Source organism: Panthera leo, chromosome A3 (genome assembly GCF_018350215.1).
Source record: "Panthera leo isolate Ple1 chromosome A3, P.leo_Ple1_pat1.1, whole genome shotgun sequence".
NCBI classification, from domain to species: Eukaryota; Metazoa; Chordata; class Mammalia; order Carnivora; family Felidae; genus Panthera; species Panthera leo.
Window position 1 is genome coordinate 117,043,520 of NC_056681.1, and position 21,630 is coordinate 117,065,149.

Sequence of the window (21,630 nt, forward strand, 5' to 3'; positions counted from 1 at the left end):
GAGGTGGAGGGGGAAGAAAAGGCAGGTAGAGAAACTGCAAACCTCAAAGACATTCTCTTCCTCCCAGCTGACTTTGGGGCAGTCTCACAAAATATTTACATTTTCTTTACCTTCTCAAAATATAATTTACATACGATAAAAGACTCATCCTAAGTGTGTAAGCCAAAGAGTTTTCCCATAAAACATTTAATTTTTGAAATACACAAGTAACACTATAGTACCTTTAACAGCCCTCCAAATAAAAACAAAAATTCGCCCACAGTGCCACTACCCCAATAACCAAACGTGATTTGTCCACTCTCTTGGGTCTATCATCAGGCTCCAGGCGGGGCACTCTTTCCATTTAGTTATAATCAGTGTGGATTACATTATATCCTGCAAGCTCCCTTTAATATTGTATTGTGAGTATTCTTTATATTGCTATGTAATGTTGATGTTTACTTTAACAGCTTCATGATACGTTTATGATACTGATACCTAATCATAAATCCTGGTCCCTTGTGTCTTCTGACTTTCCTTGCCCAGTTCTCTGCCCCTGGTACACTCTTTCTGTAAGGATGTACCATGTGAGAAGCCCCAAACAGCATTAGACAACGCCAAAGTGGGGGTCCTGACTTGAGGGAGATGCCTTGATTTCTTTTCTACCTCTGCCGTCTTCTGCAGCTTTACCTTTTGACCCTGAAAAGTATTTATCTGGAGTTTCATAAGCAGCAAGAGTATATTTCCATTTCATGCCCACTGTGAGATCAGGCACTGATTTCCATATTGGAGCTCACAGCAGGAATGATTGCTGTCACTTGCCCCAGAGCTCAGTGATAATCCTTACATTCCCAGAAGAAAGCTTTCTGGGCAGAAAGAGCCACATGACAGGGAGGAACAGGGGTGTGGACAAGGACAGAATGCTAGAAAAGGCTGGAGCAGATTTGTAAGTGGAGGGCAGGGTAGAGGAGGGTAGAGGCAGGCAGCTGGGCTATGGAACTGCAAACGCCAGACTCCTCCGTGAGCAACAGGGAGCCATGACCGATCTTCAAAGACAGGAGTGTTGATGTGTGTTTTAAGATGATCATCACTCTGGGGGTGGTAGGGTTGGTGAATTAGCAGGGCAAGGAGGCGAGACTTATTTTTTTTTCGGCTAGGATACAAATGTATATGGTAGCTAACACTTATATGCAGCTTCTATACGTCAGGCATCCTAAGACTTACGTGAAATAATTCATTCATCCTCATGACAACTCTCTGAGATAAATGCTATTCGCCCTACCTTATAGATAAGGAACAGCATCAGAAAGGTTAAGTGACATTTTAAAGGTGACACAGTTAGCAAATGGTGACTGCAGGATTTGAAAATGGGCAGTCTGGTTCTGTGGGCTGTGCTCATAGCCAACAACCTAAGTGTAAGTCACAGCCTAAGATCTAGATCAGGCATCGGCAAGCATTTTCTGCAAAGAGCCAGATAGTCAATATTTTGGGTTTTGCAGACCATACAGTCTCGGTCGCTACTCAGTTCTGCTATTGTAGTGTGAAAGACATCATAGACAACATGTAAACAGATCAACTTTCTGGAGACTGAAATTTGAATTTCGTATCATTCTCATGTGTCATGAAATACCCTTCTATTTTTCGCAACCATTTAAACCTTTAAAAACCTTTGTGGATATCAATGAACAGATTTTAAGGTGTATATGAAAAGGCAAGATACCCAGAATGGTCAACAGAATATCAAAGGAGAAAAAAGTCAGAGGCCTGATACTAGCCAACCTCAAGACTTACTATAAAGCTACAATGTGGTATTGACAGAAAAACAGACAAAGAGATCCGTGGGATGGAGTAGACAGCCCAGAAACAGACCCATGGAAGTAAAGTCAACTGATCTTTGACAAAGAAGCAAAGGCAATATAATGGAGAAAAGAGAGCCTTTTCAACAAATGGTGCTGGAACAAATGGACATCTACATGAAAAAAAAAATCTAAAAATGTAAAATCTATTCTTAGCCCACAGGCCATACAAAAACAGGCATAAGGCCGGATTTGGCCCCATGGCCATTATTTGCCAACCAATCAATGCTCAGTCTATTCTGCTACTATAAAGAGATCATCAAGGTAAAACAGGAAAATGGCATCTGGGGATCAACAGTAGCCTTTAGCCCCAGGAAGCCCAGATGGGAGCCTGGGATCTGCCTCTAGATTGTCAGGTTGGCTGTTGCCGAAGCTCTTCACTGGGCTTTGCGAGAATCCCACAGGTAAAGGAGCATTGGTGCTGGAAGCCAACTATCCCGTTGTCTTTGAGAGATGTCCTGTTCAGCACGTATCCTAGTCTTCCAGGCTCTAAGCCTGAGAAACAAACAAACAAACAAACAAACAAACAAACAAATCTCTCCTCAAAGAAACTCTTTGGTCCCCTGCTATAAAAAGTAGGTTCCTTAGATTTTTATGACTGTTAATACACTCAGCTCTCTATAATTTCTAAAAAATTTTCAATCAAATAACATAAGCAGAATATCTAGCCAAGTGCCTGCACAAGTTGTATATTGAAATACGTTCCTTTTGAGGAAAGGTGCTGTTCCTTATCAAAACAATCCAGAGAGAAAGCGGTCATTATTAGCATAATTTTGTAGCAGAAGTAGTTAACATTGTTCTTTCAAGAAGTAGGATTGGGTTGAGAGTCTCCATCTGCTGACTCTAGATCTGAAAGGTTTTAAAGGGGCTCAAAGGAGACTGTTCTTGAAGACAGTAGATGGATCCCTACATCTCTTTCCTGCAAACACTATGGGATCTTCTGGGTCTTGATTTTTCCTTCTGCAGAAATCCTATTGTGCATTTCCACATTCTCTGTGTGTGTGCACATGCATGATCGTGCCCTTCCACTGAGAGTCAAAAAGGCACCAAGAACTGGAGGGGTCAATAGCCAGAGAGAAGGGAAGTGAAGAGCATGGGCCCAACATTTGGTGCTGGTTTTACCCTAGAAACATTTGCCAAATCTTTGACAAGAGACATCAGCAGGTAAGAGGCTAACATGCCACGCAGAGCTTCAGGCAGTTGTGTGAAACTGGAAAGAAACACTAGGGTGTAATATGCATCAAGGAGGGCAGGCCTGGTAAACATCCTGGGTTTCAGTTGGCGCTTCAAAGAGCTAGACCCTTGGAGTAGGGATAAACTTGAAATAGGCCATCCTGCAAAAAAGACGGAGTCCACTTTGAATCATTTTTATTCCAGAATAGATTAAGGTGATATGCCCCTACCTGTCTGCTTTTACGAAGGAAGATAGCACCATCTACAACATGAAATTGTATTTCTAATGCCCGGCTTCCAATAAAAAAAAAAAAAAGTACCAGGAAATACCACCAAATAAATAGAAAACAAGAGAGAAAACAAAGAACAAAACAAAACAGACAAAAGAGAGTATATAGTAGTGAACTAATAAATGGGTAACATCCACGGCTCTATTAGCCTAATGTTTTGTTTCAAGGTAGGGTGAGAGGTGAACTAATCAGATTTTTAATGGGGGCAATCCAGGAAATGAGGAAGGTTGAAAGACACTCTTTCCTTTCTCCTGGCTGACTGGAAATCTACATCCGTGCTAGGAAGACCTGGAATAAGTGAAGAGAAGCTTGAGAGTTGGTTCAAACTTTGTGTCCTTCCACAACCTACACATATGGAGCCTTAGCAACCCAAGTCATTTGAGCACGACCTCTGTCCGAGTCGCCGACTGATCACTAAACCATGCAGACCCAGGGATGACTCCTAGAATGCCAGGTTAAAAAGATAAAAATAAGAAATAAAAAACTGATCAAACACATCAGTGGCTACACATCATGAAGGAGAAGACGGATTCCACAGTTTAAGTCTAGGCAAGTTACTGAAAAACCAACAACCCTCAGAAAAAATTAAACAAATCCAGAATTGCTAGATGTTTATCAAACATGTCCAGTTTGCAACCACAAATTACTAGACATGCCATGAAACTGAAAAGGGAGACTTGCACTATGGGGGAAAAAACAGCAGTCAATGGAAACCAGTTCTGAGTGGGCCCAGATAGAAGTTAGTAAAAAAAAAAAAAAAAAAAAAAAAGAAAGAAAGAAAGAAAGAAAGAAAGAAAGAAAGAAAGAAAGAAAGGAAATCCAGAGTTGAAAAACACAACACTGAAAGATTTATTAGATTGGCTCAACAACAGACTTGAGATGGTAGGAAAAAGAATTTGTAAACTTCAAGCCAGATTGATAGATCAATAGAAGGTACATTTCTGAAAAATAGAGAAGAAAAAAAGATTGACGAAAAATAAACAGAGCCTCAGAGATCTGTGGCTACTGCCAAGCACACAAACATACACGTACTGAGTCCCAAAAGAAGCAGAGAAAGAGGCAGAAAAGGATTTGAAGAGATTATGGCTGAAAACTTTCCACATGTGAAGAAAGATATTGAGCCACAGATCAAAGAAACTGGGGGTGAAGGGGGGGAAACTTTAGGTGGGAAAAACACAGAGAGAAATTTACCCAGATACTTGAACTGTACTAACCGCTGTGTCTACGTGTAGTTCTAAAGCGAAGGAAAAAATTTCAAGAGCAGAAGAAAAACACACAGGAGACCAACATTATGATTAACGGTCAATTTCTCAGAAGCGATAGACACCCGAAGACAGTGGGATGACACATTCCAAATGGTACGAGGAAAATGATGCCAGATAGAAGCATGGTAATGTAAGAAGGAATGAAGTGCAGTAAGGGTGAATAAATCCCAAATAATACTGACTGCATAAAGCAGGAGCCAGTACACTGAGGCTCATAGGTCAAATCTGCCCGCAGCTTATTTTTGTATGGCTCTCTAGAGAAGAATGGTTTTCACACCTTTAAAGGTTAAAAAAAAAAAAAAAAAAAAGAATATGTGATAGAGACCATACGTGAGCCACAAAAGCTAAAAAATTTTGTCATTTGGCCATTTATAGAAAAAATTTGCCACCCCTGATAGAAACAATAAAAATAATGGAGGGTGGGGTTTAAAATACATGTAACATATTGCTGTGTGGGCAGATTCAGAGTAAATGGAGTCACGCCGATAAGGTTTTTCCTTTATCTGGGAAGTGATTAAAGTAATCATTTAATTAGATTTTAACAAGTCAAGGATGCATGTTGTAATTATAAATGCCAAAATAACAAAAACATGTATAATTAGCAGGCTCATGTTCAGCAGGGTAGGGTGGTGGAATTGAAGCAATAAAAATATTTTATCCAAAGGAGGCAAGAAAGAAAGAGAAAAGATCAGAAAACAGATAGGACATCTGACCCTTCACGTTTCAATGTGTCCTGTTTAAACACACTTGGGAAGACCAGGGAAGAAAAGCTGAGGGGGATGTAGGAGACCCTCCTTCAGTATCTAAAGGGGGCCTGGCCTTGCTCCATAACCTTTGTTCCCCAGAACCAGGAGTGGAAAACGTACAGTGATAGTTGTGATCATAATTTCAGTGTCACAGAGATGGTTAGCACAAACCATTTTTCAGACCTTTCCAACCTCAATGTTCTGTGATTTCCTCATACAACTACAGAGTTCACGTTTTGGGTTTGGTTTTTTTTTTTTTTTTTAAGGTTTGTTTATTTTTGAGAGAGTGCGAGCAAGGGAGGGGTAGAGGATCCGAAGTGGGCTCCACACTGACAGCAGTGACAGCAGTGAGCCTGATGTGGAACTTAACTCACAACTGCAAGATCATGACCCGAGCCAAAATCTGACTCTCAACCGACTGAGCCACCCAGGAGCCCCCAGAGTTCATGTTTTTAACTTGATGATCTGAATCGCCCATGGTAACTGCTTAGAGTAACTATATCCAGAATCTAAACATTAAGTGCTCAGAACAGGAGAACTTAGACCCCTTGGTGCTGTCCCCACTGACTCCCAGAGTGACTTGGCCCTCACTCCAGTTCTCCGCTTCCCACCAGATAAATGGAAAAAAAAATTCTTGCCTGTTCCCATAGCACCCTGAGGTATTGTGGAAGAAATTATCAAAGCACTTGTGGCATGATTGAACCCCATGAATCTTTCTCTTTTGGAAGATTGTTTTAGCCTCCAGCTCAGGGATCTATAAAGGGCTTTGAGAAACTCCCAACTCAGTAAGGTCAGTAAGGGAAAAAAACATGTACTTTTCCACGCTGATGGGAATGAAAGAGGAAGGCATCTGTGCACATTCAGAGAAACAGGTCTGGCTGAGATCAGTCATCCAAGTGGGAAGAGCCATGACCACTGGGGTCCTGGAACTAACAAAAGGCCATTAGAGCATCAGGCCTGACGAGGTAAATTCACACACGAGTGTCCTTAGGGAAGCACCTTCTGAAGCAAAGGTCCTCAACCCATCACCTGCTGCCTAGCCCCCCAAGACAGAGGCTCAGATTTGGTTGGCCTGATGTGGGGCCTGGGTATCCTGGACACCAGAAGTTTTTAAAAGCCCTTTGACTGCTGCACCTGTGAGATTAAGAGCCCCAACTCTTCAGGGAAACCCAGAGTGCATTAGCCCAACATCAGGCCAGGGGTAAGGAGGCTGATTTCAAAAGCAAAATTAAAACAGCCCATGCTCTCTTAATTTACAAATTTCCTTTATATTTTTCCACTTATGCTGTGCCTGGGGCACAATTTTCCACCCCTATCCCTGCCTTGAGGAAAGACAGCCATTTTGTGACCTTAATCAAGAATTAATGTCTCTGAACCTTGACTTCTTCATCTATCAAATGGGGATACGACTGGTTTCCTGGCCTTCTTCTTGAGGTTGTCTCAAGGATCAAAGAACAGGAAACTGCTGTGTGAACAGAAGACGGCTGTACACAAGCTAGGAGTGGCTTGTCTCCCCGGATGAAAGGAAGGCCCTCGCCTTGGGCAGTGGGGGGAGGACTTTTAAGGCCAACACATGTGCAATTAAGGCCACTCTTCAGGGTACATTAAATTCTCAGACTCTTTGAAAAGTATATTGTCCTCCCAGCAACCCTAAAGGGTAAGTAAGTGGCAGGAATTATGACTCTGTTAACATTTTTATAGGCTCAGAGAGACTAGGTGATTTTTACCAGCTCACACAGACCATGCCAGCAAGGGCAGGGACAGGCTCCGGGCCAGCGCTGCCATCCACCAAGCAGTGAGCTGTCCTGGCGACCTGGGAAGGGGAGGGTTCAAGTCAGCCTGTATCTGTCCCCTGTACTGTCTGGGCTGTAAGCAGGTCTTCTGGGATTATCTGTCTCTGCATGCAGCACTTTATCCCATGTACACCCAAGGGCCTGCAGAATGCTGTTGACCTGGGAGGAGGCACCACACATGACTGCCTGTGGGAGCAGAGTCAAAAACCACAAGTCATGCTTGGCTGCTGCTCCAACACCAGGACAGCCTGTGCGCCAAGCATCACAGGATGTCAGCATCTCTTCCTCAGTGTGGTGCTTTGATGGTCACATGCCATAGTCAGTAGAAGGGGACAGTGAGGACTAGAGAATCTTTCTGGGGTAGCTAGACTAACCTCTAAACATTTGTCTTAGAATTCTAGAATGGTGGGGCAGCTGGGTGGTTCAGTCGGTTAAACATCCGACTTCGGCTCAGGTCATGATCTCACGGTTCATGGGATCGAGCCCCACATTGGGCTCTGTGCTGACAGCTCAGAGCCTGGAGCCTGCTTCGGATTCTGTGTCTCCCTCTCGCTCTCTGCCCCTTCCTCACTTGCACTAGGTCTCTCTCAAAAATAAACAATAAAAAAAATAATAAAGAATTCTAGAATGGCCAACGTGGGCAGATCCTTGATATCATCTCATTTAATGTCTCAGGAACCTAAGACCCAGAGAGGTTAACAAACTTGCCGAAGATCACTCAGCAAGTTACTAAAAAGACCATGATGTGGAATTTGATTCTCCTTAATGTCATCTGATATGCTTTCCTTGGGACCAGAGTCTTTTTAAAAGAATGTTCTTAAAGGGCTTGTTGTGTGTGTTGCTCTATAGCCTGAGTTCCTGGCATGTGGAAATTTATTCTTTTGTCACGTCTATAAGACCAGTTTTTTTTTTGGCTGTCCTAACTCATCAATCTCAATTTTTCATCAGGCATGCCAAAGAATGGTAACAGTATTAACACGGTCACAACTTTTTGGGTAGACACATCCTCTAGTCTGATGATTGTACAAAAAACATTAGAGATGACTTGGGAAGTCCCAAACCAACATTCTCTAGATACTCCGTGTCCTGTGCTGATGACCACAGGGGACACCACCACCCATTACAGATTCCATCCCAGACACAGACCAGTGCACCCTCCTGTCTCCACCTCCTGATGCCCACCCAGTATCCAACATCATACACCCTGTGTCGGGGGAGAGGGAAGAAGTCTTTAGGGAGCAGTGTGAATGGGAGGGAGCACATCCGCAGTTGACTTAAGGCTTTGCCCTTCGCTCCTTATACGACCTGAGACGAGGAAGGCTTTGCTTGTCAATTAGGTTTTCCTCACCTTCCTCATGGGAACAATTGAGGTAGGCCCAGAGCCAGGACGAACAACCCGAAGAAGAGGGTGCCATGGTGAAGGTGAACCAGTGGTATCTCAGCAGCGGCTGGCCAGGGCCCTGACTCCTCCCATGCCAATACCCTCCACAATCATTCCCAGCTCCAGTCAGAGATTTAACGGGGACCCTCAAAGGTGGATGGGGGTGGTAGCGATTATTAGTGAGCTCCAACAGGAGGGGAATCTCAGGGAGCTGTGCGGGGGCCTCATGGTCCACCCTCCCCCGCAATCAGGAAAGTCTCTTTCCAGAGACAACTGGGAGGTTCTAGTGTGAAGAAGAGAACATGGGCTAAGGACCACTGTTCCCACTGAGATGCAAGAACACAAGAGGAGACAGTTGCCTAAAAGAAAAGTGCTTGGCCTTCCCAGAACCAAGCAAACTCCCTGCGGGGCCTCTTTCTAGGAGCCAGGCACACAAATTCACCAGTGTGCTGCCTCTTTCCACACATGACCTTTTATGTTTGGAGCTGGCAGACTCATCTTGTCCAAAATACCACTTGCATTAGGCCACTCTCCTCCTGAAGAGTCTGTCATAGCTCCCCACTTCCCACGATAGCAAATCCAAATTCTAGGCTTGCTGTGTAACCTTGGGCAGGTCACTTAACCTGACCTGCCCAAGGGTTCGGTTTTTGTTCATGTAAAATAAATAAATAAATAAATCAACACACAAACAAACAAACAATAAAAAAAAGGGGGGGAATAGTTCTTTTAGAAGTCTCTTTAAGCCAAAAGATATTATGATAATCTCTATTGTTCTGGTCTTGGGATTTCAAATTCCTCCCCCGACACTAACCCTGCCCTCGGATCAGCAGACCTGCTCCCTGCACTAGGAACCTCGACTTCATCTCTGAGTGTGCTGCTCCCTAACTTGCATGCCCTCCCTGCTCCTGTGTTTATCTTGATCCCACACAGCTTTCAGAGCTCCGCTGAGTTTCCCTCCTACGTGAAACTTCTCCAGCCCACGTTCACCTCTCAGTTCTCTGAAGCCTGTTGCTTTCATTACAGCTACTTCACCTATTTTGGTACTTAATTCTTCTCCAGTGATTTTATGCAAATAAGCTCTCTCCTGAGGGTTCCTTCTTTTGGTTTATTATCTCCCAGCCAGGCTCAGCTCAACTCGGGTTCTTAGAAGAGCGCTCAGACAGTTAACTGACAGTAGCAAAAATGCAACTTGATGAAAAGGATGATCGACGATAAAGTCCTCAAAAACTACAAGGTACAGATGACAGCCCAGGAAAAGTATGGCTCCTGAGTCCCCCCAGAGAGAATCCCTTACCTGGGTGTGCGGCTGACAGAAGGAACTTGGAGGCAAGTGAGTTGGAGCAGGGGGTGGAGATGGGGATTGAGGCATCTGATGTAGAAGAGAGTCTAACACCAGAGTTCCAAGGATGGCTCGGCCACCAACTGGCTATGGGACTTGAGCAAGTCCCCACTCCTCTCTCGTCAATAACTAGAAGAACCTGGACTACCAAAAGCTCTCCAGGGTTGCTATCTACTCTTATTTGGAAAGACGATTTCTAGAAGGCTCGGCTGGCAACCTCCAGGAACGACTCTAGGTCCCTGTAAAACAAACATTGACTGGCTGTACTTGTTCTAATGAGAAAAGAGGTATTCCTTTCCTCACCTGCTCCTACCTTTGGCTTACCAGTGGCAGGCCTGACCCAGGTGCATTACCAAGGCGATGAGTTTTCATTCCCCAGCCTGACAGTCTCCCAGGGAACTGCTGACCCATTCCAGGAAAATGAAGCTCTAGCAAAAATTATACTTTATTAGATACAGTGGTTTCTTGCCAACTTGCTTTTGCCAATTGCAGTTTTAAGATAATGATGTTTCAGTTTTATACACCCAAACTTTTGGAACAGGAACCTATTTCTACGTGTGTTGTTTGTTGAGCCCATTTCAAAGCTTAAATAAAAGCCGAATTATGATTCTTCCCTCCCTGTAATACAGGGTGGTGGCAAAAAGCCATGACTCAGGACTCAGTCTCAGGACTGAACTCTGGCTCCTGTACTTACAGCTAGATGATCTTGGGGAAGTTATTTAATTTCTGAGTCTCAGTTTTCTCATCTGTAAAATGAGGATAATAGTATATCCCTCTTCTTTTTTTTTTTTAAGTTTTTATTTACTTATTTTGAGAGGAAGAGAGCAAGTGGGGGAGGGGCAGAGAGGATCCCAAGCAGGTTCCACACTGTCAGCACAGAGCTCAACATGGGGCTCAAACTCACAAACTGCAAGATCATGACCTAAGCTGAAACTGAGAGTCAGATGCTTAACCAACCAAGCCACTCAGGCATCCAACAGTATATCCCTCTTAAGTGGAAGCTGTTATATATACACAGTAGTTAGTGTGGCGCTTGGCTGGCTGTTCTAGAGAACCTCACGCTGTGAGTGTAGTTTGAAGTGATACTCAAATGGCAATGTCCCCAGTGCTCAACAGAGTTACATTTATACGGTCATATTCATCTTAGGCCCCAAAGAGTCTACAAATAACTCTTGGAGGAGTCTGAGCTGCACACAATAAAAAATAACTAGGCAAAGAGAGAAACAAAGTATCCAGAGGTAAGAATCAGCAGAAAAAAAAAAAAATACAGTAGAAACAGATCCAAGATGGTGGAAAAGAAAATTTGAGGCTATTCACGGAAACACAAAATTATTTTTAAAAGTAACATTGTCAGTTTGGTACAGAAATACATGTAAATTATATTTGAAAAATATTTAAAGCCTCTAATGATCAGGTCTAACAGCACATTAGACACAACTGAAAGAATGAATAAATTAGGACATGTGTCATAATATATTACTCAGAATGCAGCAATTTTCTAGAAATGCAAAAAGATGGTACAGTTGGAATAGAGGCTAAGGGACATGGTATATAAAGTAAGACAACCAAACATACATTTAATTGGCACCATGGAAGGAAAAGACAGAAATAATGGAGTAGAAGCAGTATTTCAAGAGATACTGTCTGAGAATTTTCAAAATTTATGGAAGATATCAAGCCATAGATTCAAGAAAGACTATAAATGTCATGCGAGATTAATTCACAGAAATTAATGAAACAGGAAAAAACATACAATTTAGACCCTAGTGTATTTTTCCAAAAAGGACCATAACTTTCCTCCCATCCTGCAGGCCCCTTTGCAATGTGACTTTTGCCACCCCTCCCCACAAGAGGTAAAGTCTATTTCCTTCCCCTTGTATCTAGGCTGGCCCTGAAATTTGCATTGACCAACAGAAGCAGCAGAAATGACTCTTGGGCCCAGGCATTAAGAGGCCTTGTGGGTTCTATTTTTGCCCATTTAGGTACTTCTGTACCCAGCCCAGGCTGTCCTCCTAGAAAGACCATGTGGAGGAGGACCAACACACCCCAGTACCAAGTCAACAGACATGTCATTTTAGATCGGCCATGTCAGTCCCACACAATACCGTGTGGAACAGGGACAAGATGTCCCAGCTGATGTCTTCCCAAATTGCAGATCCACTGAATTGTGAGTAAATAAAATGGTTGCTGTTTGTCAATATGATTTACTGTAACATACTCTGCAGCAACAGACAACTATGACATAGAAGATCAATAAAGCCAAAAGTTGGTTCTTTCAAAAAACTAATAAGGTAGATAAACCTCTGGTAAGATGAATCATAGAAAAAGGATGAAGTCACAAATAACCAGTATTGGAAATAAAAAGGGGGCATAACTACAGAAGCTACAGATATCAAAGAGATAACAATAGAAATTCTCTAAAAATTATGCAAAAAACTTCAACATGTACTTGAAATGAACACATTCCTAGAAAGACAAAACTTTCCAAAACATACTTATAAGAAATAAAAATATGAATAATTCTATAACCATTTAAAAAACTGAGTCAGGGGATGGGAGAAGATATTTGCTAATGACCTATCAGATAAAGGGTTAGAATCCAAAATCTATAAAGAACTTACCAAACTCAACACCTGAAAAACAAATAATCCAGTGAAGAAATGGGCAGAAGACATGAACAGACACTTTTCCAAAGAAGACATCCAGATGGCCAACAGGCACATGAAAAGATGCTCAGCATCACCCATCATCAGGGAAATACAAATCAAAACCACACTGAGATATCACCTCACACAGGTCAGAGTGGCTAAAATTAACAACTCAGGAAACAACAGATGCTGGCAAGGATGTGGAGAAAGGGGACCCTCTTGCACTGTTGGTGGGAATGCAAACGAGTACAACTCTCTGGGAAACAGTGTGGAGGTTCCTCAAAAAATTAAAAATAGAATTACCCTATGACACAGCAATAGCACTACTAGGAATTTATCCAAAGGATAGAGGAGTGCCGATTCATAGGGACACATGTACCCCTATGTTTATAGCAGTGCTATCAACAATAGCCAAATTATGGAAAGAACCCAAATGTGGCTGGTCTGATGAATGGATAAAGATGTGGTTTCTATATACAATGGAATACTACTTACCAGTGATAAAGAATGAAATCTTGCCATTTGCAACAACGTGGATGAAACTGGAGATTATAATGCTAAGTGAAATAAGTCAGTCAGAGAAAGACAGATATCATGTTTTCATTCATATGTGGAATTTGAGAAACTGAACAGAAGACCATAGGGGAAGGGAAAGGGAAAAATAGTTTCAAACAGAGAGGGAGGCAAATTATAAGAGACTCTTAAATACAGAGAACAAACTGAGAGTTGATGGTGGGGTGGAAGGAGAGGAAAATAGGTGATGGGCATTGAGGAGGGCACTTGTTGGGATGAGCACTGGGTGTTGTATGTAAGTGATGAGTCATGGGAATCTACTCCCGAAGTCAAGAGCACTCTATATACACCGTATGTTAGCTAACTTGACAATAAATTATATTTTAAAAAATAATTAAAAAAATAAAAAACTGAGTCAGTAGTCAAAAATCTAGCAAAATATATTCTAGGCTATTGGTGAGTTCTACCAAGTAAAGGAAAATATTCCATTCATATATTTTATATAATTTTTTTTTAAGTAAACTCTACCCCCCAACATGGGGCTTGAACTTGTGGCCTCAAGATCAAGAGTCTCATGCTCTACTGACTGAGAGAGCCAGATACAACGAATTCCATTCATATTAAAAACTATTCAAGAAAGAAAAATAGAAACACTCCCAAATACATTTTATGAGAATGTAGAACACTGATATCAAGATCCAACGAGGGCACCAAGAGAAAAGAAAATGACAGTTCAATTTCATTCATGAACATGTAAGAAAAAGAATCCTACACAAGTGTTAGCAAACTAAATCCAGCAGTACAGTCGACCCTTGAACAACTGCAGGTTGGAGCACTGACCCTCCACACAGACAAAATCTATGCATAACTTTTGATTCCCCCCCAAATTTACTACTAATAGCCCACTGTTGACCAGAATCCTTACCAATAACATAGTCAACTAACACATATTTTGTTTTTTATATGGATTATATACTGTATTCTTATAATAAAGCAAGCTAGAGAAAAGAAAATGTTAATAAGGAAGAGAAAATACATGTATAGAGCTTTGTGTTTATCCATAAGTTTACATCATCTGTTTACAAGATGAATTATCTGTTGTACTTAACATCAATATTGCCTTAAAGGATACAAAATACTCTAGATGGTATATGTTTTATGAATACCAGACATCAAAAATGAAAAGATAATCTATGGTCTCTGTGTAAATTTTGATAATTTTTAACTTTTCATAATAGATTTGTGTACATTTTAATGGTAGTAAATAATAAAATAGACTAGTATTTACATAGAATTAACACATTCGTGACATCCCTAACCTTTTCTTAATGTTTTTGAAATTTCCAGGCTATGCTGTTTCTGAGTTGTTTCGAATTGTCACAAATCTCCAAAAAATTTTCCAAAAGTTTGTTGAAAGAAATTGGATATAGGTGGACCCACATGGTTCAAATCCATGTTTTCTAGGGCCAGTGGTATATAAAGACAAAATATACCATGACCAATTTGCTTTTATTCCAGGAATGCACAGATAGCCCAATATTAGCAAATCTATTAATATAATTCAAAATAATAACTAATCTAAGGGGGGGAAATAAGATTATTTCTATAGATGCTAAAAAGACACTCAACAAACTTTAACATTTATTCCTGATAAAAACACTCAAGGAAATAGAAATTTATGGATATTTCATTAATGCAAACACACACACACACACACACACACACACACACACACATGTGAGTGTGTGTGTGTATTTATGCATGTATGGATAATTCCCAAAGGCCATCATCCAACTGAATAGGGAGAAATTTACCTCCTACTAAGGTCAGGAACAAGGTGAGAATTGCCACTATCACCACTGTTATTTAATATGGTATTGGAATATTAGCCAATTCAATTAGGAAAAAATAAATACAGGAAGAAGAATTAGAAACGAAGGAAAACTCTTATCTGTTAATGATATGGGTGTATAATTGCTCTAGAGAATTAACGATAAAACTAATTCAAAAGGTATAATATGTAGCAAGATAGAAAGTATAAAATTAACATGCAAAATGTAAAAGCCTTTGTATATATCAATATATGAGCTGGCCCAGTTGGAAGTATAGTGGAAGAGAATAAAAAACATTTATAATAATTATAGAAGATTAAATACTTCTGGATAAGCCTAGTTTCATTTTAATTTTAAGTGAATTTCAATAAAAATGCCAATGGATTTTTTTCCAAAGCTAGATGAATTGATTCTAAAGTTCATTTGGCAAAATAAACATGCAAAAATAGCTATTAAAAACCCTGAAGAAAAGAGCAGTGAACGTAGACCATTACAAAATGGTCACAAATACGCATCTGTGGATGCGTGTCACTTTACAGTGTAACTTTGCTGCTCCTTCCGTCTAGAGAAGTTTATTTCTCTTCCACTTAAACCTGAGGTTGCCCATATGAATTGCTTGGGCTGATGGGATGTTATCAAACATTTGCAAGCAGAGACTTGAAAAGTGCTAGCACATTGGGACTTAACCTTTTTCATTACTTTTTTGGAACCTGAGATCACATGGTCTTTAAAAATAAGAAAAGATACTCAACTTCCTTTGTAATCAGAGAAATTAAACTAAAAATGCCATTTCTCACCTGTGACCTTTGCAAAAGTTCTAAAGCTTGACTATACACTATATTGTCAAGCTACGGAGAAGATGACATTTTATTTATATACTACCAGGGGGAATATAAAATGGTACAATCCTTACAGAGGAAAATTTGACAACATCCAACAAAACTATGTGTGTTTACCCTTTGACTCCTAAGTTCTAGGAACTTATCCTAAGCTATACCTCCAACAACATGAAAAAGACATATGCACATGATTGTTCATGACAACACTACTTATAATAGCAAAATATTGGAAACAACCTAATGGCCACATCAGGAGACTTGTTGAATATATATGGTAATAGTGGAATAGTCTACAGTTGGAAAAAAATGAAAAAGATCTGAATAGATACAGTATAATCTCAGGATACATTAGGTGAAGAAAATTAAAATAAACAAAAAAACATACAGGTTATCATTTGTGCAAGAAGGAAGACAAAATAAAGTATATTGCAAAAAGAAATATAGTGAAGATATGAAAATAATGAAATTGGTTATCTACATGAATAAGCAGAAAAGAAAGGCTAAAGGAGATGGAACTTCTCTGAGTGTCTTTTTTCACATAGTTCTGACTTCTGAACCGTGTTAATGTTCTATATATTCAAAAGATAAACTAAAATCAACAAGAATGGGAGAAACCCTATAACTGAATACAGAGACAAACTTAACTATGTGTCCGATAGATAACCATACAGTGAGAACAAAAGAAATAGAATTAATCCCAGTGATTTTGAACTAAGTATATTGATTATATACTCGAGTGTGATATACTCGAAGGAAAAAGAATGGCAAGAAACCATTGTTATTGGTGCTATTGTCATTGGTGCTATTATTAGAGTAGCTCCGATATTATGTTGTATCACAGGACTCAGCAAACAAAAAGATTTATTGTTGCTTTTGTAACCTTGGTTTGCACTGTGAAAGAAGGACAAAACCAATCTGAAACGGGGGAAGGAGATAAAAGGCTAATTCTACCTAGAGATCATTTGTATACATTTATTTTTTAAAAAGGAAACTGTACTTCTTAGCTCTGTCCACTGGGTGAGCTTGGACATAACTCCAGCAGCAATGAACACCCCTAGCACCTAATCTTGGTTTCTAAATAAAATCCCCCAACAATTGGAACCTTGAAGAAATGGCTAATTGCATGGCTGAGATTGGAAAAATACAGGATTAGTTGGAATGGCTTGTTCCATAAAACTAAAAAGTGCTTAAAAATGGATGGGGACACAGGAGGCAGTATGAAGGCGTCTCACTGGCCAAATCCATAATTCCTTGAGCATCGAAATGAATAGCAACCTGAATGGATTATACCACGCTGACTAATAAAAGAATCCATAGAGGCACCTGGGTGGCTCAGTTGGTTAAGTGTCCGACTTTGGCTCGGGTCATGATCTCCCTGTCTGTGGGCTCGAACCCCGTGTCAGGCTCAGTGCTGACAGCTCAGAGCCTGGAGCCTGCTTCAGATTCTGTGTCTCCCCCTCTCTCTGCCCCTCCCCTCATGCTCTGTCTCTCTGTCTCTCTTTCTCGAAAACAAACATTTAAAAATTTTTTAAATAAAAGAACCCATAAATCTATTTTATATTAAAAAGATAAAACATAATAAGAATGGGGTAGAGAAGAGAATCTCTTATTTTTTTTAATGGGGGAATGCCAACTAACAATGTTAGAAGGAATGAGAGACATTTTAAAATCACCACGTTACGGTCACCCTGGTAATATTCAGTTCAGGCAAGAATCATCAGTGGATGGGAAAACCATTGGGTAGAAGAATGGTCACATAGGATCACAGTTCCTCCTCACAGATAACTTATAAATCACATGGGGGGAGGCACCCTTACAAGGGAGAACTCTGGCAGACACACCTTAATCAAATTACCAAACTTAACACAATCAATTAGGGTATTTACCAGCATCACATGTATCCCCCAATGCAATACCTTAAGGACAAAACATGATCTATTTTTTATTTCTTCCCAGAGAGTTTAATCTGATTCCAGCAAAAAAAACAACAACAAAAAAAAAAAACAACCAATTTGGACAAATCAAAATTGAAGTGCATACATACAAAAAGCCAGCCTAAAGTTTTCATCGACACAAAAGAACAAACCAAGAGGCTAAAGAACTATTCTAGATTAAAGGAGATGGAAAAGGCAGGGTAAGTAAATACAATGTGTGGTCTACAGTAAATCTAATAAGCAATGACTGAAAAAAATGAATAAAATAATAAAGTCAATTCATCACAATAGCAAATTTAATGGAGTCAATCATATAATCTTCTCAATAAGTGCAGAAAAAAATATTAGATAAAATCCAATATCCACTCATGATTTTTTAAAAATCTCTTAGCAAATTAGTAACAAGATAGAACTGCTTAGTCTTATAAAGAGTATTCGCAGAAAAGCCTACAGCATACACCATACATACTGACAAAATGTTAAACACTTTCTTTTTGAACTTGGGAATAAGGATGCCTCCAAACATCACTTCCATGAAAAATTGTAGTGGAGCCAGCACAGGAAGAAAAGTAAAAGAAAGAAACAGTATATAGGTTGAAAAGAGAGCAACAAAACTGTCATTATTGGCAGGGTTGTGTATATAGAAAATCCAAAAGAATATGCAGATAAAAAACTTATTAAAATTTATAAGAACTTAATTGGGTTCACAATCAATATATAAAAATCAATTCCATATACAAATAAACATTTTCAAAGCAAACATTTAAAAATCCATTCAGCCAACAAAAGGTCATATGCCTAAGAATAAATTAAACAAAACATACACAAGCCCTCACCAGAGAAACTATAAAACTTCAAGAGGCATTAAAGAAGATCTAAATATATGCTCATGATTTGGAAGACTCAATATTGTAAAGATGTTTGTTGTCCCGAACTTGATCCATAGAATTCAGAGCAATTTTCATCAAAATCCTGACAGGTTTTTTGAGGGGTAGAAATTGACAGAAAGTAAACTGTATACGGAAGTTCAAAGTCAAGTCATTTTTAAAAAGAAAAAAAATAGAAAGACCTGTTTCCTCCAATAATAAAACTTACTATAAAGCTGCAGTATTGAGACAATGTGCTGTAGGCAAAGGGGCAGACAAATGGATAGATAAAGCTGAGTTCTGAAACTGATGCAAGCACATCTGAACCCTTTCCATATGAACAAAAAGGGCTCTTCACAGCAGTGAGGAAACCATGGACTTCACCATAAATAGTGTGGAGACAACTAGGTATTTGCACAAAAAGAAGTGTGTAAAAGTCGGTTCCTCTCTTACACTAGTCACAAAAACCAATCCCAGATGAATTCAAGACCCAAATGAGAAAAGAAAATCTATGAAGTTTTAGAAGGAGATATGGGATAATATCATCAAGACCTCAAGGCAGGAGAGGAGTTCTTAAATAAGACCCAAAGAGCACAAACCATGAAGATTAAAAATGTTAGTAAAAGGTGAAGTATTTATATGATCTGAAGAGAAACCAGAGTATAAGATCGAAAACTTTAGAAATAAAGAGACAGAACACAAAACCGACAACAGCCAGACGACTGATAAAACTGAACTCTGACCAGCACACCAGCAGGAAACCCAACCACCACCCCAGCAGCCATCAGTCTAGAACAGTGAGGACCTGGTCCCCGATTGCAGCTTCCCTACTTTTTGTCCCTGCTTCCAACTCAGGACCAACCACAGAAAGCCACATATGTTCCCCGAATGAATCATGTCAGATGCCTCGCTTCTCATTAGCCCGCCTCCAACTTCCCCATGGCAACAGCTTCCAGTCAGAGCACACCTGAGTCCTTCCCCTTTTCACTGTCAAGCTTTCCCACACCCCCGCCTTCGCTGGCGTCTCCCCAAACAAAGTGAATGTTGCTGCCTTCCCTGCTTCAGCAACCTCTGAATTGCCTCCATTTGTTCTCGTTTGGGTCATCTTCATTTATTTCCCCCAAATCCAGAATTTTGCTCGTCTAAAGTCTCCATAAAGAGAGCAGAAAGACAAGGTTCAGAAAACATTAGCTGTACCTGTCACCCACAAAGAGCAAGTGCACAGCATGTATGAAAAACCCCTTAAATCATGGGAAAAAAGGAAAAACCTATACAAAAATGGGAACACACTTGAATAGACACTTCACAAAAGAGGAATTCATATGGATCAAACATGAAGGAAAAAGCTCCTCTGCCTCATTTAGCAATCAGGAAAATATGATCACCCTGGATATTAAGCATAGCAAGCATTATTATCCTCCCCTTGCCTCATACCCTGCACCCTTGAGCACCACGCTCCCCCCCCCACCCCCCACCCCCCACCCCCCACATGCACCTCCATTAGACAGGGTAAAAAACCTGTCCAAGGTAAGCAGCAAGACTGGTGCTTGGACACCAGCCAGACCTCTGGGGGCTAGAGGGAAAGTGCTTTCCCTCTCTGGGCCCAGGCCTCTCATATGGAGAGGCCAAAAAATCATCTTTAAGGCTTTCCAAACAAAGAGGAGCCAGAGGTCAGGAGAAGAGAGGCAAAGGGGATGTGGCAGAGGCACAATCTTCTCCTAATCATTAGTTCAGGATAAATCCAAAGCTCTGACTAGTAGCCCACTCATTTCTGAAACCTACCTTCCTCTTTCCTTTTAGCAAAAACAAAACAAAGCCCGTAAATAGTAGTACTACCATTTTAAGGATGAGAAAGAAAAAAAAAAAATCAAGGTCCAGGGAGCTAGTACTTGCCCAAGGCCACACAGCACAGAAAACTAGAACCTGGGTCTTTGTGACTCCCTCTACCGACAGCTTTTTTCTGCACCACAGAACTGTTACCCATCAGCATTTTCACCTATCCCCAGACCTGCCTCTTGCCTCACAGCTGTGGGCACTTGAATCTCAGCATTCCAGCCTGCTTGGGTCTAACTTGTGCATTCTGTGCTCATGAAAAAGAGGTATTCCTCTCTCAAGCTCTAAGCAACAAGGGACATCAGCAGGCTGACCCATTAGTTGCCCTCTGAGCAAAAGGAAGACTTACCTTGCCCCAGAAGCAACAGCAGCCCCAGGAGGAAGATGCGTGGCTGCAGCCCCATGCCAGAATCGTCCAGGTGTCCCAGCCTTGGATGAATGGTTTGCACAGGTGGAGGCTGCCACACTTCCTCCTGCTTTTATTCTCCTCTGTTGTCTGATAGTACACCTGTCATAAATTTTACTGTGTTCACCTTTGAAAGGGTGCAGTGGCCAGCTGTAAATGATAAATATTAACATTTAGAAGATTTCTCAAGGTAGATAGGTCAAAGATGGGTAGCATGTTCTAGACAAAGGCACCAAAAGACCAGGACCACATAGCCCCCTTTATATGGCCTCCCAGAATCGTAGGCGTCCAAAAATCAGGCACTGACAGACTGGGAGGAGCTTAGGATTGGAAATACAGGGCTGGAATCTCAGATTAACCACACCTGTGAGATCTAGGGTGCGTCCCTTAATGTGGCCTTAGCTTTTCAGCTGTAAGCCATGGAAATAAAAGCCACAAACGGAGTGAAAGTACTTAGTAACAACTGTAAACCATAAAGCCCCCTCCAAATGTGACATCTCTTAGTGTCTGAGGAGCGCAGCTGAGTTCCCTAGTCTACAAGATCCAGAAAGGTTTGTTTCTGTCCCTCTCTTCCAAAGCCATGGGTGGCGGGGAGTGTTAGAGTGATGTGCACGCCACACATAGATTGTCTGCAAGTTGAATTGAGAGATACAAGCCAGAGAGGCGAGCCCTTGGAATGCATTTGACAGAATTAGCATTTTGCTTTGGGCGACTGACGTTGAAATGCTGGGCAGGGTCTAAACTGGGCAGACAGAGTCGGAATTTAAAGCCTCAGTGACAAATATCCTTGGGGGTGAAATTTAAATATTTTCCACAAATATCAAGTAACATTCGCCTTTGGGTAACATGGCCAAATATATGTAAATCATCCTTGCATTCTGGCCACAGTTATGGCAGCAAGGCCGAGAGCCAGACTTCTGAACTCCAGCTTGGGGAC

At 40.8% G+C, this 21,630-nt stretch overlaps 1 protein-coding gene across 1 annotated transcript in view; it reads right to left on the minus strand.

Annotated features, from left to right (window-relative positions):
- Positions 1-21,630, minus strand: part of PLB1 (phospholipase B1) — a 143,031-nt gene that overhangs the window by 101,012 nt on the left and 20,389 nt on the right. The window contains exon 2 of the mRNA XM_042933363.1: positions 20,637-20,843. Coding sequence (XP_042789297.1) covers positions 20,637-20,691 — 55 coding nt within the window. The 5' untranslated portion in view covers positions 20,692-20,843. The remainder of the gene's footprint in view (positions 1-20,636; positions 20,844-21,630) is intronic.